The 27,096-nt window shown below is 38.3% G+C and overlaps 2 protein-coding genes, 3 long non-coding RNA genes and 1 pseudogene across 12 annotated transcripts; 3 read left to right on the top strand and 3 right to left on the bottom strand.

The window, feature by feature from the left end:
• Nucleotides 1–351: 351 nt before the first annotated feature.
• Nucleotides 352–9,508, bottom strand: LOC126584994 (protein SRG1-like). Of its 6 annotated transcripts, none has more exons than XM_050249389.1 (5): nucleotides 9,370–9,508; nucleotides 1,994–2,248; nucleotides 1,347–1,594; nucleotides 930–1,248; nucleotides 352–839 (listed from the first exon to the last, which is right to left on the bottom strand). In XM_050249389.1, exons 2-5 carry the CDS (start codon nucleotides 2,222–2,224, stop codon nucleotides 600–602), a joined length of 1,038 nt encoding a protein of 345 aa, XP_050105346.1. In that variant the 5' UTR covers nucleotides 2,225–2,248; nucleotides 9,370–9,508; the 3' UTR covers nucleotides 352–599. The 6 variants fall into 6 exon arrangements, with proteins under 6 accessions (XP_050105346.1, XP_050105371.1, XP_050105363.1 ...); XM_050249414.1 differs by having other exon boundaries at nucleotides 1,994–2,236; XM_050249406.1 differs by having other exon boundaries at nucleotides 1,994–2,263; nucleotides 9,370–9,505.
• LOC126585043 (uncharacterized) lies at nucleotides 2,958–16,480 on the top strand. The gene is made up of 3 exons (XR_007610274.1): nucleotides 2,958–3,494; nucleotides 4,863–6,355; nucleotides 16,173–16,480. It is a non-coding gene; the product is annotated as an uncharacterized LOC126585043 (long non-coding RNA).
• Nucleotides 6,456–8,985, bottom strand: LOC126585036 (2-oxoglutarate-dependent dioxygenase 11-like; annotated as a pseudogene).
• Nucleotides 8,278–8,683, top strand: LOC126585051 (uncharacterized). Its single transcript, XR_007610275.1, has 2 exons — nucleotides 8,278–8,399; nucleotides 8,562–8,683. It is a non-coding gene; the product is annotated as an uncharacterized LOC126585051 (long non-coding RNA).
• On the top strand, nucleotides 9,899–15,116 carry LOC126585057 (uncharacterized). The gene is made up of 2 exons (XR_007610278.1): nucleotides 9,899–9,935; nucleotides 14,966–15,116. It is a non-coding gene; the product is annotated as an uncharacterized LOC126585057 (long non-coding RNA).
• Nucleotides 16,274–27,047, bottom strand: LOC126584975 (protein SRG1-like). Of its 3 annotated transcripts, none has more exons than XM_050249357.1 (4): nucleotides 26,435–26,882; nucleotides 17,349–17,596; nucleotides 16,854–17,184; nucleotides 16,274–16,731 (listed from the first exon to the last, which is right to left on the bottom strand). In XM_050249357.1, exons 1-4 carry the CDS (start codon nucleotides 26,669–26,671, stop codon nucleotides 16,495–16,497), a joined length of 1,053 nt encoding a protein of 350 aa, XP_050105314.1. In that variant the 5' UTR covers nucleotides 26,672–26,882; the 3' UTR covers nucleotides 16,274–16,494. The 3 variants fall into 3 exon arrangements, with proteins under 3 accessions (XP_050105314.1, XP_050105328.1, XP_050105321.1); XM_050249371.1 differs by lacking the exon at nucleotides 26,435–26,882 and adding an exon at nucleotides 17,915–18,293; XM_050249364.1 differs by lacking the exons at nucleotides 16,274–16,731; nucleotides 16,854–17,184; nucleotides 17,349–17,596 and adding exons at nucleotides 24,789–25,335; nucleotides 25,461–25,788; nucleotides 25,954–26,201 and having other exon boundaries at nucleotides 26,435–27,047.
• Between the last annotated feature and the right edge of the window lie 49 nt (nucleotides 27,048–27,096).

The following is a 27,096-nucleotide window of genomic DNA, read 5'->3' as shown; positions in this document are numbered from 1 at the left end:
TCAATTCACAGGCTATCAAGGAGTGCATGGCCAGAAAATCGGACCGAGATTTAAAAGTCATAGAAGTGATCTTTGAGATTGTTCACTTTCAATCATTTTTGTCATTCAGTGAGAAATCAACGTTAAAACTGGTAGTTTCTTCAATTTAACGAAGATTTTTCATAGAAGTACTAAAATATTTTGATTGACAGTGTACAATCTCATCAATCACTTTTATCGATTTTAAATCTTCAAGATTAAAGTGAGAAATCATGTCAATTTCAGAGACCATTTTGATTATAAAGCCAAAGAAATTTAGCCTTTGAAAATTAAAAAAAAAAAAGTAAAATTGTAGAAACGTTGAAATAAAACTTAGTTAAGGAGCTATGCATATCAATATATCGTCATAATTTACGTACAATTTCTTTGCAACATAAGTTGCAGAGAAAATAGGTAACTAAGTTTCAACTTCAAGCTTCAGCCACTCTAATTTACAACATCTTATGAGTTTTTGGTTCATGAGAGTTCGAGCCAAACTTGACGGTTTTATTATGCTAGAAGAAACACCTCGACAACTATAAGTTTTATGCGCAGGGGAGAGTGTGTTACGTCACATAACGTTACACATATATTTTTGCTTCTTCAATTGTTCTCCTCCCTTTCTGATAGTTTTCCATAAAGATGTCCCCATAATTTTCCATCTTTCTGTACAATCTTGGCCTCGACTCATCCACCAACCTTTCAAAGGGTTCAATTTTATACGACTCCCCATAGCAGAATGCCGCCACCGATATCCTCTCCTTGTCTGGATGTATCACCACCTGGTGTACAGCGCCCTTGAATGCTCCGTTGCTCAAGATCTGCGGTGTCACAAACAACAACTTACGTAAACCACGCGTAGTTTAGTAACACCACGTCAACACATAGTGTCGAGAACGTTTTTGATTTACCTCTACTTGGTCGCCAACTATGATGAGAAGCGCGTCAGGAACAATGGGAGCACGAAACCACTCATCACCTTTGAGAAATTGAAGACCTTCTACTTCCTTGTCTTGCAAGACATGGGTGATTAGGGATGAGTCTGAGTGTGATTTGAAACCGAGGACGAGATCAGGCCTCGGATATGGAGGATACAAGTTGAATCTGATATCCATGTTCCCATACAGGTCGGAAAAGCAGTTGTCCTCCAAACCCAATGACCTTGTCATGGCCTTGAGGACAGTTTTTGTTACTACATTTAACTCCATGACAAGTTGGTCTAAAGTCCGCCTGCAGAATGATTTGTGTCAAAGACGATATTTTAAATTACTTTAATCTACAGCCGACTGGCATAACACACGTCTGCAGAACAACGACAAGTTGATTACCTAAAAGATTCGGGATTTTCAGGCCAAACTTCGAGCTTGCGGTTGTCTTGTGGAAACACAGTAAGGTATAGTCTATCAGTCCAATCCAGTTTTTGTTGCTCTGTATAAACCACGTCGTTTCCATATCCTTGAACGTCGTTGCCTTGTCTCAAGTACTTCTTCTTATCTTCAACTGGTAGTGCAAAAAACTGCTTCGTAATCTCTCGGACCTCGTCTAAGAATTCTGGCGACATGCCGTGGTTTATTACCTGGAACACCAAATTAATTAAAGCAACCTCCAAACACAACATGACTTTTCTTTTTATCAAGTAGAGGATTAGGTGAGGTTAACTCTTTGGTAGCGGTTGCTCTCAAACTCGAACGAGAGAAGACCAATACTGACACATGGTTTACAAACACCAACATGATTTGCCTGGAACACCAAATTAACTAAAGCAACCTCCAAACACAACATGACTTTTCTTTTTATCAGTAAAGGATTAGGTGAGATTAGCTCTTCAGTAGCGGTCGCCCTTAAACTCAAACGAGACCGACACTGACACATGGTTTACAAACACCAGCATGATTTGCAATAATCACAAAAACAAAACGGTCATCAAACGAGACCTAAATTGTTTCAAAGTACAAGAAGTTTGAATATTTGAGACCTGGAAGCAACCCAATGTGTCAAGAGCTGATCTGAGTTTCTCATATTCATCTGCAGTAATTGAAGAAGCTGCGAGGAGAGCAAGATCAATAACTGGAACATCCAGTAACTGGGGAGGAGAAGCATCTGGGACTGGGACTCCACCATCTTCAACTTTATGGATATATTTCTCTGGCACCTGTTCCTCTTGGATGAGCACCTCCTGGACAGTTTTGCATCCGAACAACTCCATCTTGGCAAGCTTCTGTAATTTGAGCTGCAAATTAAAGATCTGCGTTCATTGCTTTCACTTCTTTGAAAGCCCATCAACTTGGAAGGAAAACAAAAGAAAGAGGCTAAAGGAGTCATCCTAATTAAATTTTATCGTCTCTAATGTGTTTTGAATGGTATGAATGTATTTAAAGATGGTGATAAAATTCTACTAATAAAATAATGAAGATTACATATAGAGTTTAGCTTTCAAACCCAAAACTTACATACACTAAAAAACTCTCACTCAAACAAAGAGCGAAGAAGATGAAATTACATACCAAATCTCCTCTTTCAAAAACCACAAAAGTAACACTAATATGGAATTTGCTCAGAAGGATCAAAAGTTCAGGGCTGCTGCTTCCTTATCTCCCTCGATTCTTTTCCTAATCGGTTGCTCTCTCGTCTTTGAAACAAAAGTCATCATACCTTAAATCAAGTAGAGTGCTGCTGGAAATGCTCAAACTGAGAATTTTTTTATGGAATTTCTGTTACTTATATTTTTAGTACAATGTTTTATAATATTGACACGAAAGTTAATCTTAAATTGTGAGTTAGACTCTCTATAGACTTTCGGATACTCATAATTTCACGTCAATTACTGTTCCAACATTATAAAACATTGTATCAAAAACATAAAGGAAAAAAGTCTATTAAAAATTCCACCTCCAGTGAATCCCTTAGCATTTCTCTCCCAAAATTGATGAGATCATGGATGATGATCAAGTGGAATTATTGCCCCCTCAGTTGCCCTACTTTGAGTCACGGGCTGGAGATTTTTTCCATCTTCTGGCAGTTAGTGCCTGACCAATTTGAACGGGCAGCAACTCTCCAACTATCAAAAGTAAAGTTTCTGTCATCCCTTTCAATTTCATTGAATATGTCAAACAAAAAAATGATGAACTACATTGATGATGATAATAACAGTCATATATATTAATAATACATCATCATTATTATTAACCTTAGTTTAAGAAGAAAATACATTGATGATGATAACAGTCATATATTAATAATACAAGCATAAAATGGCCATTTGTGAACACTTTTGTAGTGTGCCATTTACACCGAGCTTGAAGCTCTCAGATTCGAGCTCAGGTGAGGCTACCTCTTTTCTATCTAAGATTCTCTGGGTTGTTCTTGTTGTGTTGTGATTTCGAGTGTGGTTTCAACGGTTAAATCTTGTTCCTTTTTCTGTGCATGCAACCTGCGTTCTAAATCCCCGAATCCGGCGTCGGCCCAGACTTACAGTGGTATACAATCGTTTCCTATCACTTTGGCTTTATTTTTATGTTCGATTCATATCTTTTAATCAGAATCAGGAGGACTTTCCGATCAAATTTCCGTTGTTCTCCCTCGAGGGGTCCGGTGACCTATTTTTTAACTCGGGTCCACCCGACCCATTTGCTAACCCAACCCTTTTAGCCCTGTTATATTTGTTAGATTTGACATGGCCCACAACTTAAACAAGACCTAAGCCTAATAGCCCTTATGAACCCAAGCCAAATCTCTTGGGCCTAAACCCAATACCTAAATCCAAGACTATTAGGGGGCGTTTGTTTCACCTCCTTAGGAGGGACTGGACTGGACTACAGTCCCATGTTTGATAGGTGTTGGGACTAAGTTAAGTGAGACTAAAGGGGACTCGTGTGGACTACGGGGCTCGCTAGGTAGTCTTAGCGAGACCCCCCAAATACCACCGGATTGCTAAGATCGTTGCTCTGCTCGACTCCTCAGCGCTTTGCTCGACTGCTCACCCTGCTCGACAACCTCACCGGACCATCCCAGGACAACCGTCGCGTCCTCGTAAATCGCCGCTCTCATTTCCTTCTTCCTCACTGCCTCGCACATTAAAAAATCCAAAACATCCAACCCCAGATTCAGAGTCCACATCCTTCCACAGCCACAAACAGTGACAAATTTAACAAAGAAGACAAAATCCAAACAAAAAAACAGCAGCAGAGAAGACAGAATCCAACCCCAGATTCGGAGTCCACAACCTCTGAATTCTGCAAAATGAAGAATCGAGCTTTGTTTTTCTCGTTTGTCCACCGGGTCTTCCTCTTCGATTTGTCCTCCACCGGGTCTTCCTCTTCGTTTTTCTCCTCCTCTGGTGGACATGCCCGACGATCCCATTAACAAAAACCAGAAAAACGAAGCTCGATTCTTCATAGAATTTTTTTGGCAATTAATCAGTTTTGGCAATTAATCAGAAAAAAGAGGAAAGGGACGGAGAGTGTGGGACGGAGAGAACGAGGAAGAAAATGATGGAGGCTTCCAGAGAGAGGGAGAGTATTATTAGAAGAAAAAAAGATAGAATTAATTAATATAATATTATTAGATATGAATTAAAAAAATATAAAATATTGTAGTTTGTTATTATCCTTCTTTTTAGTCTGACACTGCACCAAACGCTTCACTAAATCAGTCCAGCTTAGTCTAGTCTAAGCCAGTCCAGCTTAGTCCCTGAAGCTAATCCAGTCCGAGATAGTCCGGTGCAACAAACGCACCCTTAGTTCCTTATCTTCCTAAATTGAAGTCTTGGTAATTTTCTAAACACATTTGTGAGATTTTAGTTTAAATTGGTGATGATGGGAAATGCTTAAATTCATGTTTTATAGGTGCAAATATTTTGAGGCACAAACAAGAAGATTAGGCACCTATTAAGGATTGTGCTCGCAATTTGGTGAGTGGACCCCTTCTAAACTTATATATTTTTATAAATACTAGCCTAGCATGTATTACCTATATCATGATTTAGGTATGTTTTATATATTGTTTTCCGAATTTATATATTTACGGTTGATTGAAATATATTGATTTACCAACTTTACATATTACTAAAATTTACGAATTTAATCATGGCTTTTTATAAATTATGAAATATGGTTTTTATGGATTATGATTATGATTTACATTACGGATTTTATGAATGTGTTTTGCCATGGATTTATGAAACAAGGTTTGAGCTTTTGAGATTCGATGTTTGATATGAGATTTTGAGGTATGTTTTCAGTACTTAGCTAGTGGGTTATCATACAGCACATCCGCACACCACGGGTATTATGTCTATGGCCATAGGACACATATGATGGAGGAGTGAGTGATGATGTGTATATATATACACACACACTACACTATACCCCCCAGCTTCACCGCTGAAGGCGGTGTCAGACAGCTTCACTAGTCGCGGCTAGTGTCGGTGTGGATGTACGCTATTTTATTCAGCTTCACCTTTGGGTGATGGACATGTTATTCAACTTCACCTTCAGGTGATGGACAAGTATTGCCTTCGGCGACTATGATACCCACATTGCATATTTGATTTACAGAGGTTGTACAAATGTTTTACATGGCATGCTAGGATTTTTATAAGACCTATTATGTAGTATTATATATGTTTTCAAAACAGGGGGTTAGTATATTCTTAAATAAACTAGTTTTAGTACTATTAGCATTATTATAAACTTTGGTCCACTCACATTTTCTGTTTTGCGCCCCCTCAAGGTTCAGTTTCAAGGCACATGATCCCAGTGTCAGGACGCTTCGACTTAGTTATTCTCGAATCTTCTCAGTATAGGTACCATTCTTTGGGTTGTATATTTTCCTAGTAATTTTTCTACGTTATTCTAATAGTTGTATGTTCTGAACACATTCATGTTTTGATATAATTGTGCTAATTGCATATTTGTTTTAATTGTATGCATGTTTAAAAATGGCTTCGTCACCCTCGGATGTTGGCTAGCACGTGTTTACCCTGATATTTGGGGATATCGAGGTTGGGGCGTGTCAAATATTATCAATATATGATGTCATGTTCATGGAAGAATAGTTGGTTTGAAAGGTAAGCACATAAAATGTGTAATCCCATACGACAAAATGCTATTGGATAGATGTAGTGATTTCTCTTGTTTTTTCCTTATGCACTTCTCCTTTTAGTTCTGCCATCCGTGGTGGAGCTAGAATTCTTTGTGAGAGGTCTTTCATATATGTATTGAGAAAAAAATTTTGAATTCATAACAAGAGCAATTGAAGTAATCTTCACAAAACTGAAATACCCATTAAATTTAAGATAAAAAAATCAAAAGAAGTGTATAATACAACTAAGTCGGAGGTAGATAGCATGATGATCCATAAAAATTTTGAATTATATGAAGAAAATACAAAGAAATTTGGTGTGAATCATTTGACATAAAAAAGAGGGCAAAAAGAAGGACTGCAAATAATAGTTGATTAGGTTGCTTTAGAAATAACATTAAAGTCGATTTTAAAATCCATCCTTGAGTTTCACTGAACTACAAAGGCAAGACAAACAAAACTGTTAGAAAAATATAAGACACGACATCGATCGATCAACTTCTTCAAAAAAGAATTCTTCTTCTTCCTCATTTCTCACGATTCTACAACTGACAACTTGAGGCCACTCATTTTTTTTGCACAATGATCAGAATGGGCTCAGAGCTACTCTGATTCCTTAGTGGTCCTGCCTATGTCTGCCATTGAATCTTCTCTTCATTTATTTAGTCCTTCCGCATGCTATGAGAGGAGCGTCTGGCCAGAAAATGAGATTGGAAAAAGCACTAGACAAAACATGTCGACAACTATAAGTTTTATACTTGGGAGTAACGTTACACATTATATAATTGCTGCTTCCATTGGTCTACTCCCTTGCTGATAGTATTCGAAATAGATGCCAACATAATTTTTCACCTTCTTGTACAATCTTGGCCTTTACTCGTCTACCAACCTTTCAAAAGGTTCAATCTCTTTATCCGACTCTGGTACGAGGGACAAAGTTTGCTATGTGCTTATATGATTTTGGGCTACTCCCCATATAGCCAATTGATTTTATGATGGAACTTCAATTTCATCAAATATATCATCATAATTTACATACAATTTCTTTGCAACATAAGTTGCAGAGACAATAGGTAATTAAGTTTCGACTTCAGGCTTCAGCCACTCTAATTTACAACATCTTATGAGTTTTTGGTTCGAGAGAGTTCGAGCCAAACTTGTGGGTTTTATTACACTAGAAGAAACACCTCGAAAACTATAAGTTTTATGCGCGGGGGAGTGTGTGTGACGTCACATAATGTTACACATATATTTTTGCTTCTTCAATTGCTCTCCTCCCTTTCTGATAGTTTTCCATAACGATGTCCCTATAATTTTTCATCCTTCTGTACAATCTTGGCCTCGACTCATCCACCAACCTTTCAAAAGGTTCAATATGTTTATAAGACTCCGGATACAAGAGTGCTGACACCGATATCCTCTCCTTGTCTGGATGTATCACCACCTTGTGTACAGCACCCTTGAATACTCCGTTGCTCAATATCTGCGGTGTCACGAACAACAACTTACGTAAACCACGCGATATTTAGTAACATTACGTCAACTCATAGTGTCGAGAACGTTTTTGATTTACCTCTACTTGGTCGCCAACTATGATGAGAAGCGCGTCAGGAACAATGGGAGCTCGAAACCACTCATCGCCTTTGAGAAATTGAAGACCTTCGACTTCCTTGTCTTGCAAGACATGGGTGATTAGGGATGAGTCTGAGTGTGGTTTGAGACCGAGGACGAGATCAGGCCTCGGACATGGAGGATAAAAGTTGAATCTGATATTCATGTTCCCTTCTTCACCACACAGGTCGGAAAAGCAGTTGTCCTCCAAACCCAATGACCTTGTCATGGCCTTGAGGACAGTTTTTGTTACCACATGTAACTCCATTGCAAATTAGTCTAAAGTCCGCCTGCAGCATGATTTGTGTCAAAGACGATACAGCCGACTAGCATAACACACGTCTGCAGAACAACGACAAGTTGATTACCTAAAAGATTCGGGATTTTCAGGCCAAAATTTGAGCTTACGGTTGTCTTGTGGTAACACAGTAAGGTATAGTCTATCGGTCCAATCCAGTTTTCGTTGCTCTGTATAAACCACGTCGTTTCCATATCCTTGAATGTCGTTGCCTTGTCTCAAGTACTTCTTCTTATCTTCAACTGGTAGTGCAAAAAACTGTTTCGTTATCTCTTCGGACCTCGTCTAAGAATTCCGGCGACATGCCGTGGTTTATTACCTGGAACACCAAATTAATTAAAGCAACCTCCAAACACAACATGACTTTTCTTTTTATCAAGTAGAGGATTAGGTGAGATTAGCTCTTCAGTAGGGGTTGCTCTCAAACTCGAACGAGAGAAGACCGATACTGACACATGGTTTACAAACACCAACATGATTTGCTTGGAACACCAAATTAATTAAGCAACCTCCAAACACAACATGATTTTTCTTTTTATCAAGTAGAGATTAGGTGAGATTAGCTCTTCAGTAGCAGTCGCTCTCAAACTCGAATGAGAGATGACCGATACTGACACATGGTTTATAAACAATAGCATGATTTGTAATAATCATATACACAAAACGGTCATCAAACGAGACCTAAATTGTTTCGAAGTACAAAAAGTTTGACTAGTTGAGACCTGGAAGCAACCCAATGTGTCAAGAGCTGATCTGAGTTTCTAAAATTCATCTGCAGTAATTGAAGAAGCTGCGAGGAGAGCAAGATCAATAACTGGAACATCCAGTAACTGGGGAGGAGAAGCATCTGGAACTGGGACTCCACCATCTTCAACTTTATGGATATATTTCTCTGGCACCCGTTCCTCTTGGATGAGCACCTCCTGGACAGTTTTACATCCGAACAACTCCATCTTGGCAAGCTTCTGTAATTTGAGCTGCAAATTAAAGATCTGCGTTCATTGCTTTCACTTCTTTGAAAGCACATCAACTTGGAAGGAAAACAAAAGAAAGAGGCTAAAGGAGTCATCCTAATTAAATTTTATCGTCTCTAATGTGTTTTGAATGGTATGAATGTTGTGCGAAAGCGCGAAATATGAAAGGATTAATAAATTAACATAAAAAAAATTGACAAAACAAACGATTTAAAAATATGCAACGATTTATAATGGTTCGGTGTAAGCGTATATTTAAAGATGGTGATAAAATTCTACTAATAAAATAATGAAGATTACATATAGAGTTTAGCTTTCAAATCCAAAACTTACATACACTTCATAACTCTCACTCAAACAAAGAGTGAAAAAGATGAAATTACATACCAAATCTCCTCTTTCAAAAACCACAAAAGTAACACTAATATCGAATTTGCTCAGAAGGATCAAAAGATCAGGGCAGCTGCTTCCTTATCTCTCTCGATTCTTTTCCTAATCAGTTGCTCTCTCGTCTTTGAAACAGAAGGCTGTTGAATAAGTGGCGGCTAATAAACAAACAAAAAGAAAAAAAAGTGAAAAACATCATGATTATGTTTGTTGAAAAGAAAAAGAAAAGTCATGATGATGTTTGTAAAGTAATCATTATGTCTTTACTCTGGTTTTGTTTATTAGTTGTTTTAGGATGGATGAATGTTAGCATACGGAAGTAAGAAAGAGAGAGGAAGGAGTGTGCACCATTTTCTGTTTTAGTAGTCCATCTTTGAGAGAGCAAAGAGAGCTGCAGAGAGCAGAAAACTGAGAGCAGAAAAGAAGAAGAAGGTGCTCTTCTTTTTTGTTAGCAATCATTCATCATAGTTATTGTTGTAATAGTTTTGAGCTACATGTATAGAAAAGAAATTATTCATTATATTTCTTTCTCTATTTGTTTATGTGGTGTGTGAGAACTATTGGGTGTATTAGGTTATTTGGGTTGTGAGATTGCCAACACTTTGTAAACTCCCATTTGGTTGATAGTGGATTATTGAGTGAGCTCCTACTGCTCCGAGGACGTACTCCAGTTACACTGACTGTTGAGGAACCTCGTTAAAATCTTGGTGTCTTTAATATTTTGTTCTTGCACTTCATTTGATATATTTCCTGTGGGTTATCAAGAGTTAGTTCCATAAGGTTTGGTGCTATCCTAGCACAACAATTGGTATCAGAGCACTGGTTGCTCTTGGGTACTGTCTAGTTGCCAAATATGTCAGACGGACAAGATGAGAATCCTTTTGGAAGCAGCTCCGGGTTTGCAAGAACTACGGTGCAAAATGCAAAGTTTGAAGTGGAAAAGTTTGATGGCACAAACAACTTCAGGATGTGGCAATGTGAGGTCAAAGATGTGTTGGCTCAACAAGATCTACTTGCCGCTTTGGGAGAGAAGCCGGAAGCTATGTCGAAGCCGGAATGGGAGAAATTAAATTTGTGGGCTTACTCTTCAATTCGGTTGTGCCTTGCAAAAACTCAGAAGTATTTTGTGATGGGGGAGACGGTAGCAAGTGTGTTGTGAAAAAAATTGGAAGACAAGTATATGACGAAGAGTGCAGAGAACCGGCTACACTTGAAGAAAGAACTCTACCGCTTCCAATACAAAGAAGGTACAAAAATGATTAGACACCTTGATGCTTTTAATAAGTTGATTGCCGACTTGTTAAATTTAGATGAGGATATTAAGGATGAAGACAAGGCCTTAATATTGTTGAATTCCTTGCCGGACTCTTATGAGCATTTTGTTACCACTATTATGCATGGTAAAGAAACTGTGAAATTTGAAGATGTGTCAAATGCCTTGATGAATTATGAAATGAGGCATAGAGACAAAAATCATGATAGTACCTCTGAAGCTTTATTTGTTAGAGGTAGATCATCGGATAGGAGGTCCTCTACTAGTAGGAAAAAATCACAGTCTCGACCTAGAGGAAACTCTAAAGGTAGAAAACCTTTGAAAAGGGATGAATGTGCCTTTTGTCGTAATAAGGGCCATTGGAAGAAAGATTGTCCTAAGTTGAAGGCCAAAGGAAAAGAAAGTTCTGAAGCCAATGTTGCTGAGGTTGAAACAGATTTTGTTGATTTTGCTTTAACCACTTCCTTATCATTTAATTGTGTCACTAAATGGGTGTTGGATACGGGTTGTACTCATCATATGACTCCTCACAAGGATTGGTTTTCAAGCTTGAAAGAGTTTGATGGTGGCATTGTGTTCATGGGAGATGACAATCCTTGCACAACAAAAAGGATTGGTACAGTTCGTTTGAAGTTGCATGATGGCATGGTTAAAGAGTTGACAGGTGTTCGGTATGTACCGAATTTGAAGAAAAATCTTATTTCTTTGGGTACTTTGGAATCCAAGGGCTTCAGGTTTCATTCAGATGGACAGACATTGAAAGTTACTTATGGTGCACTTGTTGTGATGAAAGCTCCTCGATGTGGCCATTTGTATTTATTGCAGGGAAGCACTGTGACAGGTGAAGCATCTGTAGTCTCTGAAAATATGGGCATATCTGATTCAGATACTACTAGACTGTGGCATATGAGATTAGGCTATGCCGGTGAGAAAGCTCTACAAGAGCTTGTAAAAAAAGGTCTTCTAAAAGGTGCCACGACTTGTAAGCTTGATTTCTGCGAGCATTGTGTCTTGGGAAAGCAAACTAGAGTGAAGTTTGGTACTGCAGTACATCAGACGAAGGGCATTCTTAATTATGTGCATTCAGATGTTTGGGGTCCTAAAAAGACTCCATCTTTGAGTGGTAGACATTGGTTCGTGACCTTTGTTGATGATTATTCAAGAAGGTCTTGGGTCTACACTATGAAGCACAAGAGTGAGGTGTTAAGCATTTTCTTGTCGTAAAGGTCGTACCCAGTGCACAAGGCTCCCACTTTACGCAGGGTCTGGGAGAGGTGAATGTCGGCTAGCCTTACCCCCATTTTATGGAGAGGCTGCTCCCAATGTTAAGCATTTTCTTGGGTTGGAAGAAAATGGTTGAGAACCAGACTGGGAGAAAGATTAAGATTTTGAGATCGGATAATGGTGGTGAATACACATCCGATCCTTTCTCTAAAGTTTGCAAAGAGGAAGGAATTGTGAGACATTTCAGTGTTCGGGGAACTCCGCAACAAAATGGAGTTGCAGAAAGATTGAATCGAACCTTGCTTGAGAAGGTTAGATATATGTTGTCTCAGTCGGGTTTAAGCAAGTCATTTTGGGCAGAGGCAGTTAATTATGCATGTCACATCATCAACCGATTACCCTCAGCTGCTGTTCAGGGTAAGACACCAATGGAGGTATGGACTGGAAAACCTTCTACTGATTATGACTATATCCGTATTTTTGGTTCACCTGCTTATTTTCATGTGACTGAAAATAAACTTGATCCTAGAGCCAAAAAGGCTATCTTTCTTGGTTTTAGTAGTGGTGTCAAATGTTATAGGTTGTGGTGTCCAGAGATGAAGAAATTGGTAATTAGTAGAGATGTGACATTTGATGAAGAAAGTATGTACAAAGACTCTGAGAAGAATGTGAAAGATGTTCAACAGGTGGAGCTTGAAAAAGTTGCCTCTGGTACTTCAAATCCTATTTCCGCTGATGTCAAAGCCACTACAAGTGAAGAAGTTAGAGACCATGAGGATGTTGAAGAAGTTGAACTTGAAGATTCTATTCAAGTTGAAGAGCAAGTTTCACCTCAAGAGTATATTGCCAAGAACAGAGGAAAGAGACAAATTACCAAGCCAGCTCGGTATAGTGACTATGTTTCTTTTGCTCTTCCTATTATCACTGATGAGATTCCATCCAATTTCGAGGAAGCCATTGAGAGTGAGGAGAAAGAGAGGTGGAGCAATGCCATGGGTGAAGAGATGAATTCTCTCTTGAAGAACAAGACTTGGGAGTTAGCTAAATTGCCTAAGGGCAAGAAAGCTATCGGTTGTAAATGGGTGTATGCCAAGAAGGAAGATGCTGATGAGAAAAGCAATGTTAGATTCAAAGCAAGATTAGTTGCTAAAGGGTATGCACAAAAGGAGGGCATTGACTACAATGAAATATTTTCTCCAATTGTGAAGCACTCCTCAATTCGCATTAAGTTAGCTCTTGTTGCACAGTATGATCTTGAGCTTGTGCAACTTGATGTGAAGACGGCTTTCCTACATGGTGATTTGAATGAAGAGATTTATATGTGTCAACCGGATGGGTATACAGTGAAAGGGAAGGAGAATTTGTTTTGCAAATTGAAGAAATCACTTTATGGCTTGAAGCAATCTCCAAGGCAATGGTATTTGAGGTTTGATAAATTTATGAGAGGCCAAAATTATTTTAGAAGTCAATATGATCATTGTGTGTACTTCAAGAAGTTGCAAGATGGGTCTTTCATTTATTTGTTGATATATGTTGATGATATGTTGATTGCCTCAAAGAATGTTGAAGAGATTGAGAAATTGAAGAAACAAATGAAGAACGAGTTCGAGATGAAGGATCTTGGTGAAACGAAGAAGATTCTTGGCATGGAGATCACTAGAGATAGAAAGAAGGGTTTGGTCAGTTTGAATCAAAGAAAATACCTTGAGAAGTTGATCCGGAAGTTTGGAGTTCATGATTTAACCAAACCGGTTAGTACCCCTTTGGCTCCTCATTTTAAATTAAGTTCTCTACAATGTCCTAAAACTGATAAAGAGAAGCTGCAAATGAAAAATATACCATATGCAAATTTGGTTGGTAGTTTGATGTATGCAATGGTATGCTCTAGACCAGATATTGCTCATGCAGTTGGCATGGTAAATTGATATATGCATAATCCAGGTAAAGAGCATTGGCAAGCAGCTAAGTGGATATTGAGATATCTCCATGGTACTCGAGATGTTGGTTTATGCTTTGAGAGAGATGACTTTGGTATTGGTCATTTTGCAGTTGGTTATGTTGATTCAGATTATGCAGGTGATCTGGATGGAAGGAAGTCTACTACAGGCTATGTGTTTACTATGGCTAAAGGGCCAGTTTGTTGGAGGTCCATTTTGCAGTCGTCTGTTGCTTTGTCTACTACAGAGGCTAAATATATGGCAGTTGCTGAAGCTATAAAGGAGGCCATTTGGATACATAGGTTGATTAGAGATTTGGGGGTTGATCAGAAACAGGTGGAGGTACATTGTGATAGTCAGAGTGCCATTTATTTGTCTAAGTATCAGGTTCATCATGCAAGGACCAATCACATAGATGTGCGTTATCACTTTGTTCGTGAAGTTGTTGGTGAAGGAGAAATCATTCTCCAGAAGATTCCAACTAAAGACAAACCCGCTGATATGTTGACTAAGGTTGTTGGTGTAGCCAAGTTTGTTCATTGCTTGAACCTGGCTCACATTTTGCCTATATAAAGAAGGCGTTGAACAGTAGGAGTTTTTTGGAGCATTTGGCTCGGCATGAATTGTTCTCTTGCTAGTGTTTGGGAGTGACGTTGTGTGTTAATTGTGTTGGTTGGCTTATCATGACGTTTTTCGGAATTTGGCCAAGGTGGAGATTGTTGAATAAGTGGCCAAGTGGACAACAAAACAAAACAACTTTCGGCTAATAAAAAAACCAAAAGAAAAAAAGTGAAAGGCATCATGATTATGTTTGTTGAAAAGAAAAAAGGAAAGTCATGATGATGTTTGTAAAGTAATCATTATGTCTTTACTTTGGTTTTGTTTATTAGTTGTTTTAGGATGGATGAATGTTAGCATACGGAAGTGAGAAAGAGAGAGGAAGGAGTGTGCACCATTTTCTGTTTTAGTAGTCCATCTTTGAGAGAGCAAAGAGAGCTGCAGAGAGCAGAAAACTGAGAGCAGAAAAGAAGAAGAAGGTGCTCTTCTTTTTTGTTAGCAATCATCCATCATAGTTATTGTTGTAATAGCTTTGAGCTACATGTATAGAGAAGAAATTATTCATTATATTTCTTTCTCTATTTGTTTCTGTGGTGTGTGAGAGCTATTGGGTTATTTGGGTTGTGAGATTGCCAACACTTTGTAAACTCCCATTTGGTTGATAGTGGATTATTGGGTGAGCTCCTACTGCTCCGAGGACGTACTCCAGTTACACTGACTGTTGAGGAACCTCGTTAAAATCTTGGTGTCTTTAATATTTTGTTCTTGTATTTCATTTGATATATTTCCTGTGGGTTATCAAGAGTTGGTTCCATAAGGTTTGGTGCTATCCTAGCACAACAAAGGCATCATGCCTTATATAAAGTATAGTGCTGCTGGAAATGCTCATACTGAGATTTTTTATTGAATCCTCTGTCCACCTTCTATTTTTAGTACAAAGTTTATAATATTGACACGAAAGTTAACTTTAAACTGTGAGTGAGACTTTTCATGAACTTTCGGACACATCATAATTTCACGTTAATTGCTATGTCAATATTATAAAATATTGTGCCAAAAACATAAAGAAAAAAATAGTATTAAAAATTCCACTTCCTAAGAATCCCTTGCATTTCTCTTCCAAAATTGATGAGATCATGAATGATGATCAATTGGAATTATTGCCCACTCAGTTGCCCTACTTTGAGTCACGGGCTGGAGATTTTTTTCCATCTTTAGGCAGTTATTGCCTGACCAATTTGAACGGGCAGCAACTCTCCAACTACTCAAAAGTAAAGTTGCTGTCATCCCTTTCAATTTCATTGTATATGTCAAACAAAAAAAATGTTTCAAAAAAATAAAAAAAAACAAAAATGATGAACTAGATCAACTCCTGCGAAATCCTTAATTATTATCATTATTATTATTAACCTTAGTTTAAGAAGAAAATAAATTGATGATGTTAACAGTCATATATTAATAATACAAGCATAAAATGGCCTTCTTGATAATGTATTAATAACACGTCGCTACTATTATCATGTTCACTATCAATATTATTGATATCTCATGTCATGTTCATAGAAGAATAGTTGTTTTGAAAGGTAAGCACATAAACTCTTGTTTTTTTTTCTTATGCACTTCTCCTTTTAGTTCTGCCATCAGTGGTGGAGTTAGTATTCTTTGTGAGAGAAACCTTTCATATATATATATTGAGAGAAAAAATTTCGAACTCATAACAAGAGTAATTGAAGAACTCTTCACAAAACCGAAGTACTCATTAAATTTAAGAGAAAAAAACAAAAGAAGTGTATAATACAACTAAGTGGGAGGTAGATATCATGGTAACCCATAAAATTTTTGAATTATATGAAGAAAATACAAAGAAATTTGGTGTGAATTGTTTGACAGAAAAAATGAGGGCAAAGAGGAGGACTGCAAATAATAGTTGATTAGGTTGTTTTAGAAATAACATTAAAGTCAATTTTGAAACCCATTCCTGAGTTTCACTGAACCACAAAGACAAGACAAACAAAACTGTTAAAAAAATATAAGACACATCGTTGTGTCGGGCCAGAAAATGAGATTACGAAAAAACACTAGACAAAACATGTCGACAACTATAAGTTTTATACGTGGGAGTAACGTTACACATTATATAATTGCTGCTTCCATTGGTCTCCTCCCTTGCTGATAGTATTCGAAATAGATGCCAACATAATTTTTCACCTTCTTGTACAATCTTGGCCTTGACTCGTCGACCAACCTTTCAAAGGGTTCAATCTCTTTATCCGACTCTGGTATGCAGAAGGCCGCCACCGATATCCTCTCCTTGTCAGAATTTGTCACCACCTTGTGTACAGGGCTCTTGAATATTCCATTGCTCAGTATCTGTGGCATCACAAACAACTTATGTAACCACAAGTAGAATAGTAACACCACCTCTTATGGTGACTGTTACGCCCAAAATTTATTGCCACAAAATACATAATGTTGAGAACACTTTGATTTACCTCTACTTGATCACCAACGTTGATGAGAAGCGCATCAGGAACAATGGGAGCTCGAAACCACTCATCACCTTTGAGAAATTGAAGACCTTCAACTTCCTTGTCTTGCAAGAGAAGGGTGATTAGGGTTCCGTCTGCGTGTGCTTTGACACCAAGGACGAGATCAGGCCTTGGACATGGAGGATAAAAGTTAAATCTGATGTCCATTTTCCCTTGTTCTCCCCCATACAGGTCGGAAAAGCAATTGTCCTCCAAATCCAATGACCTTGCCATGGCCTTGAGGACTGTTTTTGTTACCACTTGCAAGTCCATGGTATATTGGTCTAAAGTCCACCTGCAATAATGTTCAATAACATTAACATGATTTGTGCCAAAGACGATATTTTAAACGACTTTAATCTACGGAGAGAGGAATTTGAACTCGAGTCTTAGGTGGTGGACGCACTACCCTGGCCAACTGCATAACACACGTCTGCACAACAGAGACAAGTTGATTACCTAAAAGATTTGGGGTTTTCAGGCCACAAGTTGAGCTTCCGGTTGTCTTGTGGATACACCGAAAGGTATAGTCTATCACTCCAATCCAGTGTTTGTTGCTCTGAAAAAACCATGTCGTTTCCATATCCTTGAATGTCGTTGACTTGTCTCAAGTACTTCTTCTTATCTTCCACTGGAAGTGCAAAAAATTGCTTTGCAATCTCTCGGACCTCGTCTAGGAATTCCGGCGACATACCGTGGTTTATTACCTGGAACACCAAATTAATTAGCATGATTTACAATAAACATACTCTTTAAATTATTTTTAATGCAAAATTTGTTTGAAACACCAAACTAATTAAACCAACCTCTAAACATTACATGATTTTTCTTTTTATCAAATTGAGGATTATGTGAGATTAGCTCTTCAGGGGTCGCAAGACAGAAAGTGCCCCTCTCAAACTCGAACGAGAGAGGAACGACACATGGTACAAACACCAAAATGATTTGCAATAATCGTATAAACGAAATGGTATCAAACGAGATTTAAATTGTTTCAAAGCACAGGTTGTTTGAATAGTTGAGACCTGGAAGCAACCCCATGTGGAAAGAGCTGATCTGAGCTTCTCAAGTTCATCGGCAGAGATTGAAGAAGCTGCGAGGAGAGCAAGATCAATAACTGGAACATCCATCAACTGGGCAGCAGAAGCATCTGGCACTTGGACTCCACCATCTTCAACTTTATGGATATATTTCTCTGGCACCTGTTCCCCTTGGATGAGCACTTCCTGGACAGTTTTGGATCCTAATAACTCCATCTTCGCAAGCTTTTGTAATTTGAGCTGCAAATTAAAGATCTGCTTTCGGTGCTTTCACTTCTTTGAAAGCACATGAACTTGGAAGAAAACAAAAGAAAGATGCTAAAAGAGTCTTGTCCTATTTAAATATTTATCATCTCTAGGTAATGGTCAATTTTATCAACTCTTTGCATATTTTTTTTTTAATATCAACTCTTTGCATATAAAATTATGCAAGTTTAAAAATGTAGATGATATATTTGACCGTTTGGTGGCGTCTAAATATTCAAAACAATGGAAATCTCGACTTTTGTAAAGGGAGATGATTTTATACACCTCTGCTTGTGCTCATTCAATCGGAAGAATAGAAATAAATCGAAGTTAATAGAGACAGAAAATAGGTGTATAAAAATCAATTGCATTTGTAAATACAGGTACCAGCCCATGATGGGGATGCGGAAGACTTATCTACACTTTTCAGCGCTACTATGATATCTCGTGTTAATAACACGATGGAGTTACGGGGGTTATAGTTATAGGTAATTCTCTCCCGGTGGTGATCCCTTTCAAAACAATACAAGCTAAAGTGGCATTTTATGGTGATTAACTTTCACTAAAACAGATTAAACAATATGAGAAAAGGTTACATAACTCATTGTCTTTTTAATACGATTCCAAAATTGATGAGATCATCAATGATGATTAATTTGGAATTTTGTTGAGTTACGTGGAACCCATTTGTCACCCCAGAAAGACACTGAAATTGGATTTTTGCCGTCTAAAGACTCGTTCACAGCAACACTCAACTACTCAAAAGTAAAGTTACTATCATAACTTGTGTAATCATTTTTTTGTCAAACTAACTTACTCTAAAAAGACAAGTACACAGAAAAAAGAGCCAAAAGGCAACTCACAACCTAAATACAAGCCTAGCAACAGATAAGAAAATACAGTAGATAGACGTAAAAGTGGCCAATTGAACAACAACTAAAAAACCTAAGACTAGAATGGAAACCAGCAGCAATCATATGCGCCTCCATTGCAAGGCCACCACCACCACTAAGAGAACGAACCAATGGAACAACTGGATCAACAGAAAATGGGGGTGAGCGAGCCACCCTAGTAGTGAGCGGTCTCGTAAAAACTCCTTTCGAGGAATGGGCCAAACCACTCCTATAATTCTACCAAATAGTGCTAAAAGCACTTTAACAACTACCCAACACCTGAGGAGAAGCACATGGGCCGAGTAGCAGAGGCCGATGATTGAGGACGTGAAACATAAAGTAGCATCGGAACAGGAGAGGGCCATGAAGGTCCAAACCTGATATAAAGGATAATATTGTAACTACACTATCTAGAGATATTACTTAGTGGTTAAGTTTTCTGTTAGATTGTTACATTTTGTTTGTCTAGTGGTTACAGTATACTTGTATATAAATACCCAAAGTGTAATATTATTTTTAATGAAATGAAATCATATTTTTCCTAATATGGTATCACCCGCCTTTCTGTCTCACGACTCTTCTTTCTTCGATCCCAATCGTCGCACTTCCTTCTGCAATCTTCTTTGATTTCTTGCTCGCAGTGTGATCTTCGTCTCTATTTCTTGATCGTCGTTTGTGTTCTTTGATCCTCCTTCATCGCTATCTGTCAATGGCGACCTTTGCATCTCATTCGTCAGAATCGGTTTCTCCGACTGTACCTTCAAACCCTAATTCTTTTGTTTCTTCCTCCATTACGATCCAAAACATTGGATCCATGGTGCCGATCAAGCTCACCACCACAAATTACTTGACCTAGAGTGCTCTCTTTGCTCCAATCTTTCGCAGGTATAATCTTACTGGTCTCATTGATGGATCCATGGTAGCGATGCCTCAGTTCACTCTTGATTCTTCAGGAAATTGTATCCTCAATCCTGCCTATGTTTCTTGGTATGAGAATGATCAGAATATTCTAATCTGGATCAACTCTACGCTTTCTAAATCTTTCATTCCTTATACTGTTGGTGTGAATTCTGCTCGTGAACTTTGGGCGAAATTGGAATCCAGACTTGCCACGGCTTTTCAATCCCACATTCATGAGCTTCGATCTCGCCTTCGTAATCTTATCAAAGGTGAATCCATTGATGCTCATTATCTTTAGCAAATTGAGGCCATTGCTGATGCACTTACTAGTGCTGGTTCTCCGGTTGAAGACTCTGATTTGATCTCGGTCACTCTTCATGGTCTTCCTCCTGAGTATGATTCGTTTGTTGATGCTATTCAATTTCGCCTTGGATCCACCACAATTGATGAACTGCATGGTCTGCTCCTCAGCAAAGAGATCTAGTTGGCCAATCGCAAGAAAAGTGGATCTGATTTATCATCGTTTCAGGCTCTACAAACCTCTACTGGTATTCTTCCACTTCCTGCATCAAACCTTACCTCTCAAGCCTTTGTTGCTCAGTCTTCTACATTCACTAATCAAGGTCATAGACTGGATTGTAATCACAATCGTGGCAATTCTCGATTCTGTAACAATCAAAGGTCCAGTAACTTCAATCGTTTTAACAATACTAATCAGCGTTCTAATCGTGGAGGTCAAACTACTTTCTCTTACAACAAGAAGAATTCTTGTCAAATCTGTCATCAGTTTGATCATAAGGCTTGTGATTGTCCTTATCGCATGAATCCGGCCTATGTTAGCAAATCTTCTCATTCATCAATGGTGGTAAACACATCATCTTCCATTCCTACTTGGATTGTGGACTCTGGAGCCTCTTCACACATGACCAATTCTTATGCTACTCTGCAAAACCTTGAGGCTTATATTGGTCATGAACAAGTGTACATTAGTGATGGCAAAGGTTTGCCCATCACTCACTCTGGTTCTACTATTTTGCATACTCTCAATAGTGTGTTTCATATGAATAAAGTCTTATATGTTCCTGATTTAAAACACAATATTTTATCTACAAATCAGTTTCTGATTGACAATCACTGTTCATTGCATCTTTATCCATCCTACTTCACTGTGAATGATCTTTCTTCAGGGAGGATATGTTTTAAATGACCTGTTCAGCATCTTTATCCCTTTCCATTCTCCTCCTTAACAACTGGTTCTCCTAAAGCTCTTACTGCCTCTGTGAAAGCCTCAAGAGATCTCTGGCACAACAGATTGGGTCATCCTTTTGTGAAGATCATCAATAAACTAGTCTCTCAATCTTGTATTTCAGTTTTACCTAATGTTGCTAAGTTTTTCTGCTCATATTGTGTGTTAGGCAAATGCTCTCGGATTCCTTTTGTATCTACTATTTCTACAACTAGCAAACCTTTAGAACTCATTCATACTGATGTTTGGGGCCCTCACCCATCACATCTTATCAAGGTTTCACGTACTATGTCATTTTTGTGGGTGACTATACAAGATATTCCTAGTTTTATCCCTTGAAATACAAGTCTGATGTACTGTTCACTTTTATTCAAACAAATCTATGGTTGAAAATGCTTTGTGCACAAAGATTATTGCCTTACGGTCTGACTCTGGTGGAGAATTCTTGAGTACCTCTTTCTCAACTTTCTTGGCTCAACATGGCATTCAGCACCAACTTACCTGTCCACACACCCCCAAACAGAATGGGTGTGCAGAACGTAAGCATCGCCATTTAGTGAAGATTGCTCAAACCTTTTTGGTAGCTTCTAAAGTTCCTCACATTTATTGGGTTGAGGCCTTTACCACTGCAATATATCTCATTAATCGATTGCCTACAATTTCTAGATCATCTCCTTGGGAATCATTGTTTCATCGTCCACCCAATTATGTTTCTTTGAAGGTTTTTGGTTATGCATGCTTCCCTTGGTTAAAGCCTTATAAATCCTACAAGTTGTATCCTAAAAGCAAGGCTTGTGTCTTTCTTGGCTATAACTTGAATCACAAGGGGTACAAGTGTCTTGATATTGCCACCCAAAGACTGTACATTTCTAGACATGTTTTGTTTAATGAATCCAGCTTTCATTTTCATCATATATTGCCTTTCATACCTGCCACAAATTCACCTTCTAGCTCCGGATCATCCATTCCTTCCACTTTAACCTTTACTTTTCATCATTCACCTACCATTTCACCTACCACTTCACCTCTCACTTCACCTATCACTTCCTCAATACACATTTCCACTTCACCTTCAACTTCTTCCTTACATTTTGCTCATTCCATCACTCATCTTCCAAGTCCTCATGTAGCAGTCTCCAAACCTATAACCACCAACCCCACCCAACTCATTAACATTCATTCAATGAAAACAAGGTCTAAATTGGGAATTTTCAAGCCTAAAACCCTCACTGCTACTAAACACCCCTTACCTTCTTATCTTTCAGTAGATTATCTACCTACAACCTATCTTCAAGCTTCAAAGTACCCTCATTGGCGCAAAGCAATGCAAGAAGAAGTAACTGCACTTCTCACTACTGGAACCTGGTCCTTGTTCCTAAATCTTCTTCACAGAATGTTGTCGGATGCAAATGGGTGTTTCGTATTAAGAGGAAACCTGATGGTATTGTCGACCGGTATAAAGCTCGGTTAGTTACAAAGGGTTTCAACCAACATGAAGATCTTGATTATACAGAAACATTTAGTCATGTTGCCAAACCAGTGACTATTCGGCTTCTCCTTACTCTTGCAGCTCAGTATGATTGGTTCTTAAACCAGCTTGATGTTAGTAATGCCTTTTTACATGGTAACCTATCTGAATCAGTGTTCATGCACCAACCTCCTGGTTTTGAAGATTCTACTAAGCCTTCTCATGTGTGTCACTTGCACAAATCATTATACGGTTTAAAATAAGCTCCGAGAGCTTGGTATGAGAAGCTACATAAGGCTCTTCACTCTCTTGGATTTGTAGGATCTCATAGTGATCATTCTATGTTCATTAAAAAGGCTCCCGATTTGGTTTTCATTCTCATCTATGTGGATGACATTTTGGTCACTGGTCCTAATGCTGGAGCATGTAAACAAGTGATCCAACAGCTCAGTTCTTTATTTCCTATCAAAGATCTTGGAGCTTTACATTACTTTCTTGGCATTGAAGTCAAATGATCTTCTTCATGTATCTTTATCTCTTAGACCAAGTATATCTTGGATTTTCTATCCAAAGCAAATATGGTAGGGGCTAAACCATGCAGCACACCCCTTAGCACTTCTAAACTTGATCATGAGTCTCCCTTACTTGATAATGTCACTGAGTATCGTTCTTTAGTTGGTGCTCTCCAGTACCTTACATGAACCCGACCAGATCTTAGTTTTGTAGTTAATCTTGTCTGCCAATTCATGCATAGCCCCCGAATGTCTCATTTTCAGGCTGTTAAGTGCATTCTCAGGTATCTTAAGGGTTCCATCAATCTTGGCTTATGGTTCTCCAAGTGTTCTACTTCTCTAACTCTTACTGTATTTTCTGATGCTGATTGGGCCGGTTGTGCCCTTGATCGAAGATCAATGGGAGGTTATTGTGTTTTTCTGGGCAACTCTTTAATTAGTTTGAGTGCTAAGAAGCAACCAACAGTAGCTCATTCCTCCACTGAGGCCGAATACATATCACTTGCAAATACTGCTTCAGAAATTACATGGATTTGTCAATTATTGGTTGACATTGGATATTCCTTACCTCACTCTCCTCAACTATGGTGTGATAACATTTCCGCTATGTCTCTTGCTAAGAATCCAATTTTTCATGCTCGGACAAAGCATGTGGAAATCGACTATCACTACATTCGAGAAAAAGTTTTGGCAAAGCAAATTTATGTGCATTTCATCTGCACTTAAGATCAAATGGCAGACATATGTACTAAATCTCTTTCCAAGTCCAGTTTTCTGTATCTCCGTGACAAACTTCAGCTTCGGATTCCTCAGTTTCGTTTGAGGGGGGATATAAAGGATAATATTGTAACTACACTATCTAGAGATATTACTTAGTGGTTAAGTTTTCTGTTAGATTGTTACATTTTGTTTGTGTAGTGGTTACAATATACTTGTATATAAATACCCAAAGTGTAATATTATTTTTAATGAAATGAAATCATATTTTTCCTAATATCTGAAACCAGCTCATGGGAATTGAGACAAATTTCAAAGAACAAAGCTCAACGAAAGCCAAAAAAAGGACCAAAAGAGAAAAAAGTTCATAAATTCAAGGGTGGAAAAGATAGGGAAAATATGAAGGGAAGAAGGGAGAAGCAGAGGGTGGAGATGGATGGGAAAGAGGGCTAGAAAAAGGTGGGAAGGATGGGAGAAGGATGGGGGAAGAGGGAAGATGCAAAGGATAGAGAAGGAAGAGAAAGAGGGAAGGATGGCTAGAAAGAGGTGTGAGATGGGCTGTTGCCGACCCCAATCCGGAGCAAGGAGTGACGACTAGGAGGGTTTCTTTTTTCTTGAAGGCAGAGGGGAGGAAAGGCTTTAGAGAGAGAGCAAACACATATCGAAAACTTGTGTAATCCAATCCGACAAAATACGATTGAATAGAGGTAGTGATTTTTCCCTCTCGTTTTCTCCTTATGCACTTTCAATTCAATCATTGAATTCTCGTTTTATTTATTCAATCGATCCACATGCTATGAGAGGAGTGTATGGCCAGAAAATGAAATTGCGAAAAGCCTTTCTTTGAAAATAAAGATAAAAAGTTAAAAAATTGTAGAAACGTTGAAATAAAACTTCATTAAGGAGCTATACATATCAATATATCACCAGAAGTTCACCTTTATTCACTCGCATTTCAAACATTGAATTTTCTTGGTTGACCTTAACTTCCAAAGTGCGGTACATTATGAAGGCCTTAATGGCAGAGAAAATAGGTAAGCTTCAACTTCAACTTTCAACCACTCGAATTTACAAGATGTTATGAGTTTGTGGTTCGAGAGGGTTTGAGCCATACTTTCGTTTTCTTAGTAAAGTAGACGAAACATCTCGACAACTATAAGTTTTATTCGAGGGAGTAATGTTACACATTATATTCTTGCTGCTTCAATTGCTCTCCTCCCTTGCTGATAGTATTCGAAATAGATGCCATCATAATTGGTCACCTTTTTGTACAATCTTGGTCTTGACTCATCGACCAACCTTTCAAAAGGTTCAATCTCTTTATGCGACTCTGGCATGCAGAAGGCCGCCAAAGATATCCTCTCCTTGTTTGGATTTGTCACCACCTTGTGTACAGGGCTCTTGAATATTCCATTGCTCAATATCTGTGGCATCACAAATAACAACTTACGTAACCACATGTAGAATAGTACCACCATGTCTTCTGGTGACTGTTACGCCCAAAATTTCTTGCCACAGAATACAGTGTTGATAACAATTTATGATTTACCTCTACTAGATCACCGATGTTAATGAGAAGCGCATCAGGAACAATGGGAGCTCGAAACCAGTGATCGCCTTTAAGAAATTGAAGACCTTCAACCTCCTTGTCTTGCAAGACAAGGGTGATTAGTGTTCCGTCTGAGTGTGGTTTGAGACCAAGGACGAGATCAGGCCTTGGACATGGAGGATAAAAGTTAAATCTGATATTCATTTTCCCTTGTTCACCATATAGGTCGGAAAAGCAATTGTCCTCCAAATCCAATGACCTTGTCATGACCTTGAGGATAGTTTTTGTTACCACTTGTAACTCCATGGCATATTGGTCTAAAGTCCGGCTGCAATAATGTTCACTGACATTAACATGATTTGTGCCAAAGACGATATTTTAAACTACTTTAATCTACGGGGAGATGAATTTGAACTCGAGTCTTAGGCAGTGAAAGCACTGCCCTAACCAACTAGCAAAACACATGTCCGTACAACAAAGGCAAGTTAATTACCTAAAAGAGTCCGGATTTTTGGGCCAAAATTTGAGCTTACGGTTGTCTTGTGGATACACAGAAAGGTATAGTCTATCAGACCAATCTAGTGTTTGTTGCTCTGAAAAAACCATGTCGTTTCCATATCCTTGAATGTCGTTGACTTGTCTCAAGTATTTCTTCTTATCTGCAACTGGAAGTGCAAAAAACTGTTTTGTAATCTCTCGGACCTCGTCTAGGAATTCCAGCGACATACTGTGGTTTATTACCTGGAACATCAAATTAATAAAGCAACCTCCAAACATAACATGATTTTTTTTTTCTTAGATAAGGATTATGCAAGATTAGCTCTTTAGTGCCCATCATAGGCGCAAAATGCTCTTCTCAAACTCGAACGAGAGTGGACCGACACACCAACGTGATTTGCAATAATCATATAAATGAAATGGTCAAACGAGTCCTAAATTTTTTTCAAAGTACAAGTTGTTTGAATAGTTGAGACCTGGAAGCAACCCCATGTGGCAAGAGCTGATCTGAATTTCTCAAGTTCATCTACAGTGATTGAAGAAGCTGCGAGAAGAGCAAGATCAATAATTGGAACATCCATCAACTGGGCAGCAGAAGCATCTGGGACTGGGACTGGGACTCCACCATCTTCAACTTTACGGATATATGTATCTGGCACCTGTTCCCCTTGGATGAGTACCTCTTGGACAGTTTTAGATCCTAATAACTCCATCTTAACAAGGTTTTGTAATTTGAGCTGCAACTTAAAGATCTGCGTTCATGGCCTTCACTTCTTTGAAAGCACATCAACTTGGAAGAAAACAAAAGAGCGAGCTTTATCCTGTTTAAGTATTTTTCATCTCTAGATAATGGTCGACGTATTCAAATCTTTGCATATAAATTGTGCTGGTTTAGAAATGCAGGTGATATATTTGACTAAATATTCAAAACCATGGAAATCTCGACTTGGGGAATAATTTTTGTGCACCTATACTTATGCTTATTTAATCCGAAAAAACAAACATAGGAGTTAATAGACACAGAAAATAAATGTCTTAAAAAGATGTATTCAACTCTTTGCATATAAAATTATGCAGGTTTAGAAATGTAGGTGATATATTTGACTGTCTTGGTGGCGTCTCAATATTTAAAACAATG

This window comes from Malus sylvestris, chromosome 2 (assembly GCF_916048215.2).
Source record: "Malus sylvestris chromosome 2, drMalSylv7.2, whole genome shotgun sequence".
Taxonomy (NCBI): domain Eukaryota; kingdom Viridiplantae; phylum Streptophyta; class Magnoliopsida; order Rosales; family Rosaceae; genus Malus; species Malus sylvestris.
The sequence above is the reverse complement of the archived record's forward strand: the minus strand, read 5'-3'. Positions and strand labels throughout refer to the sequence as shown.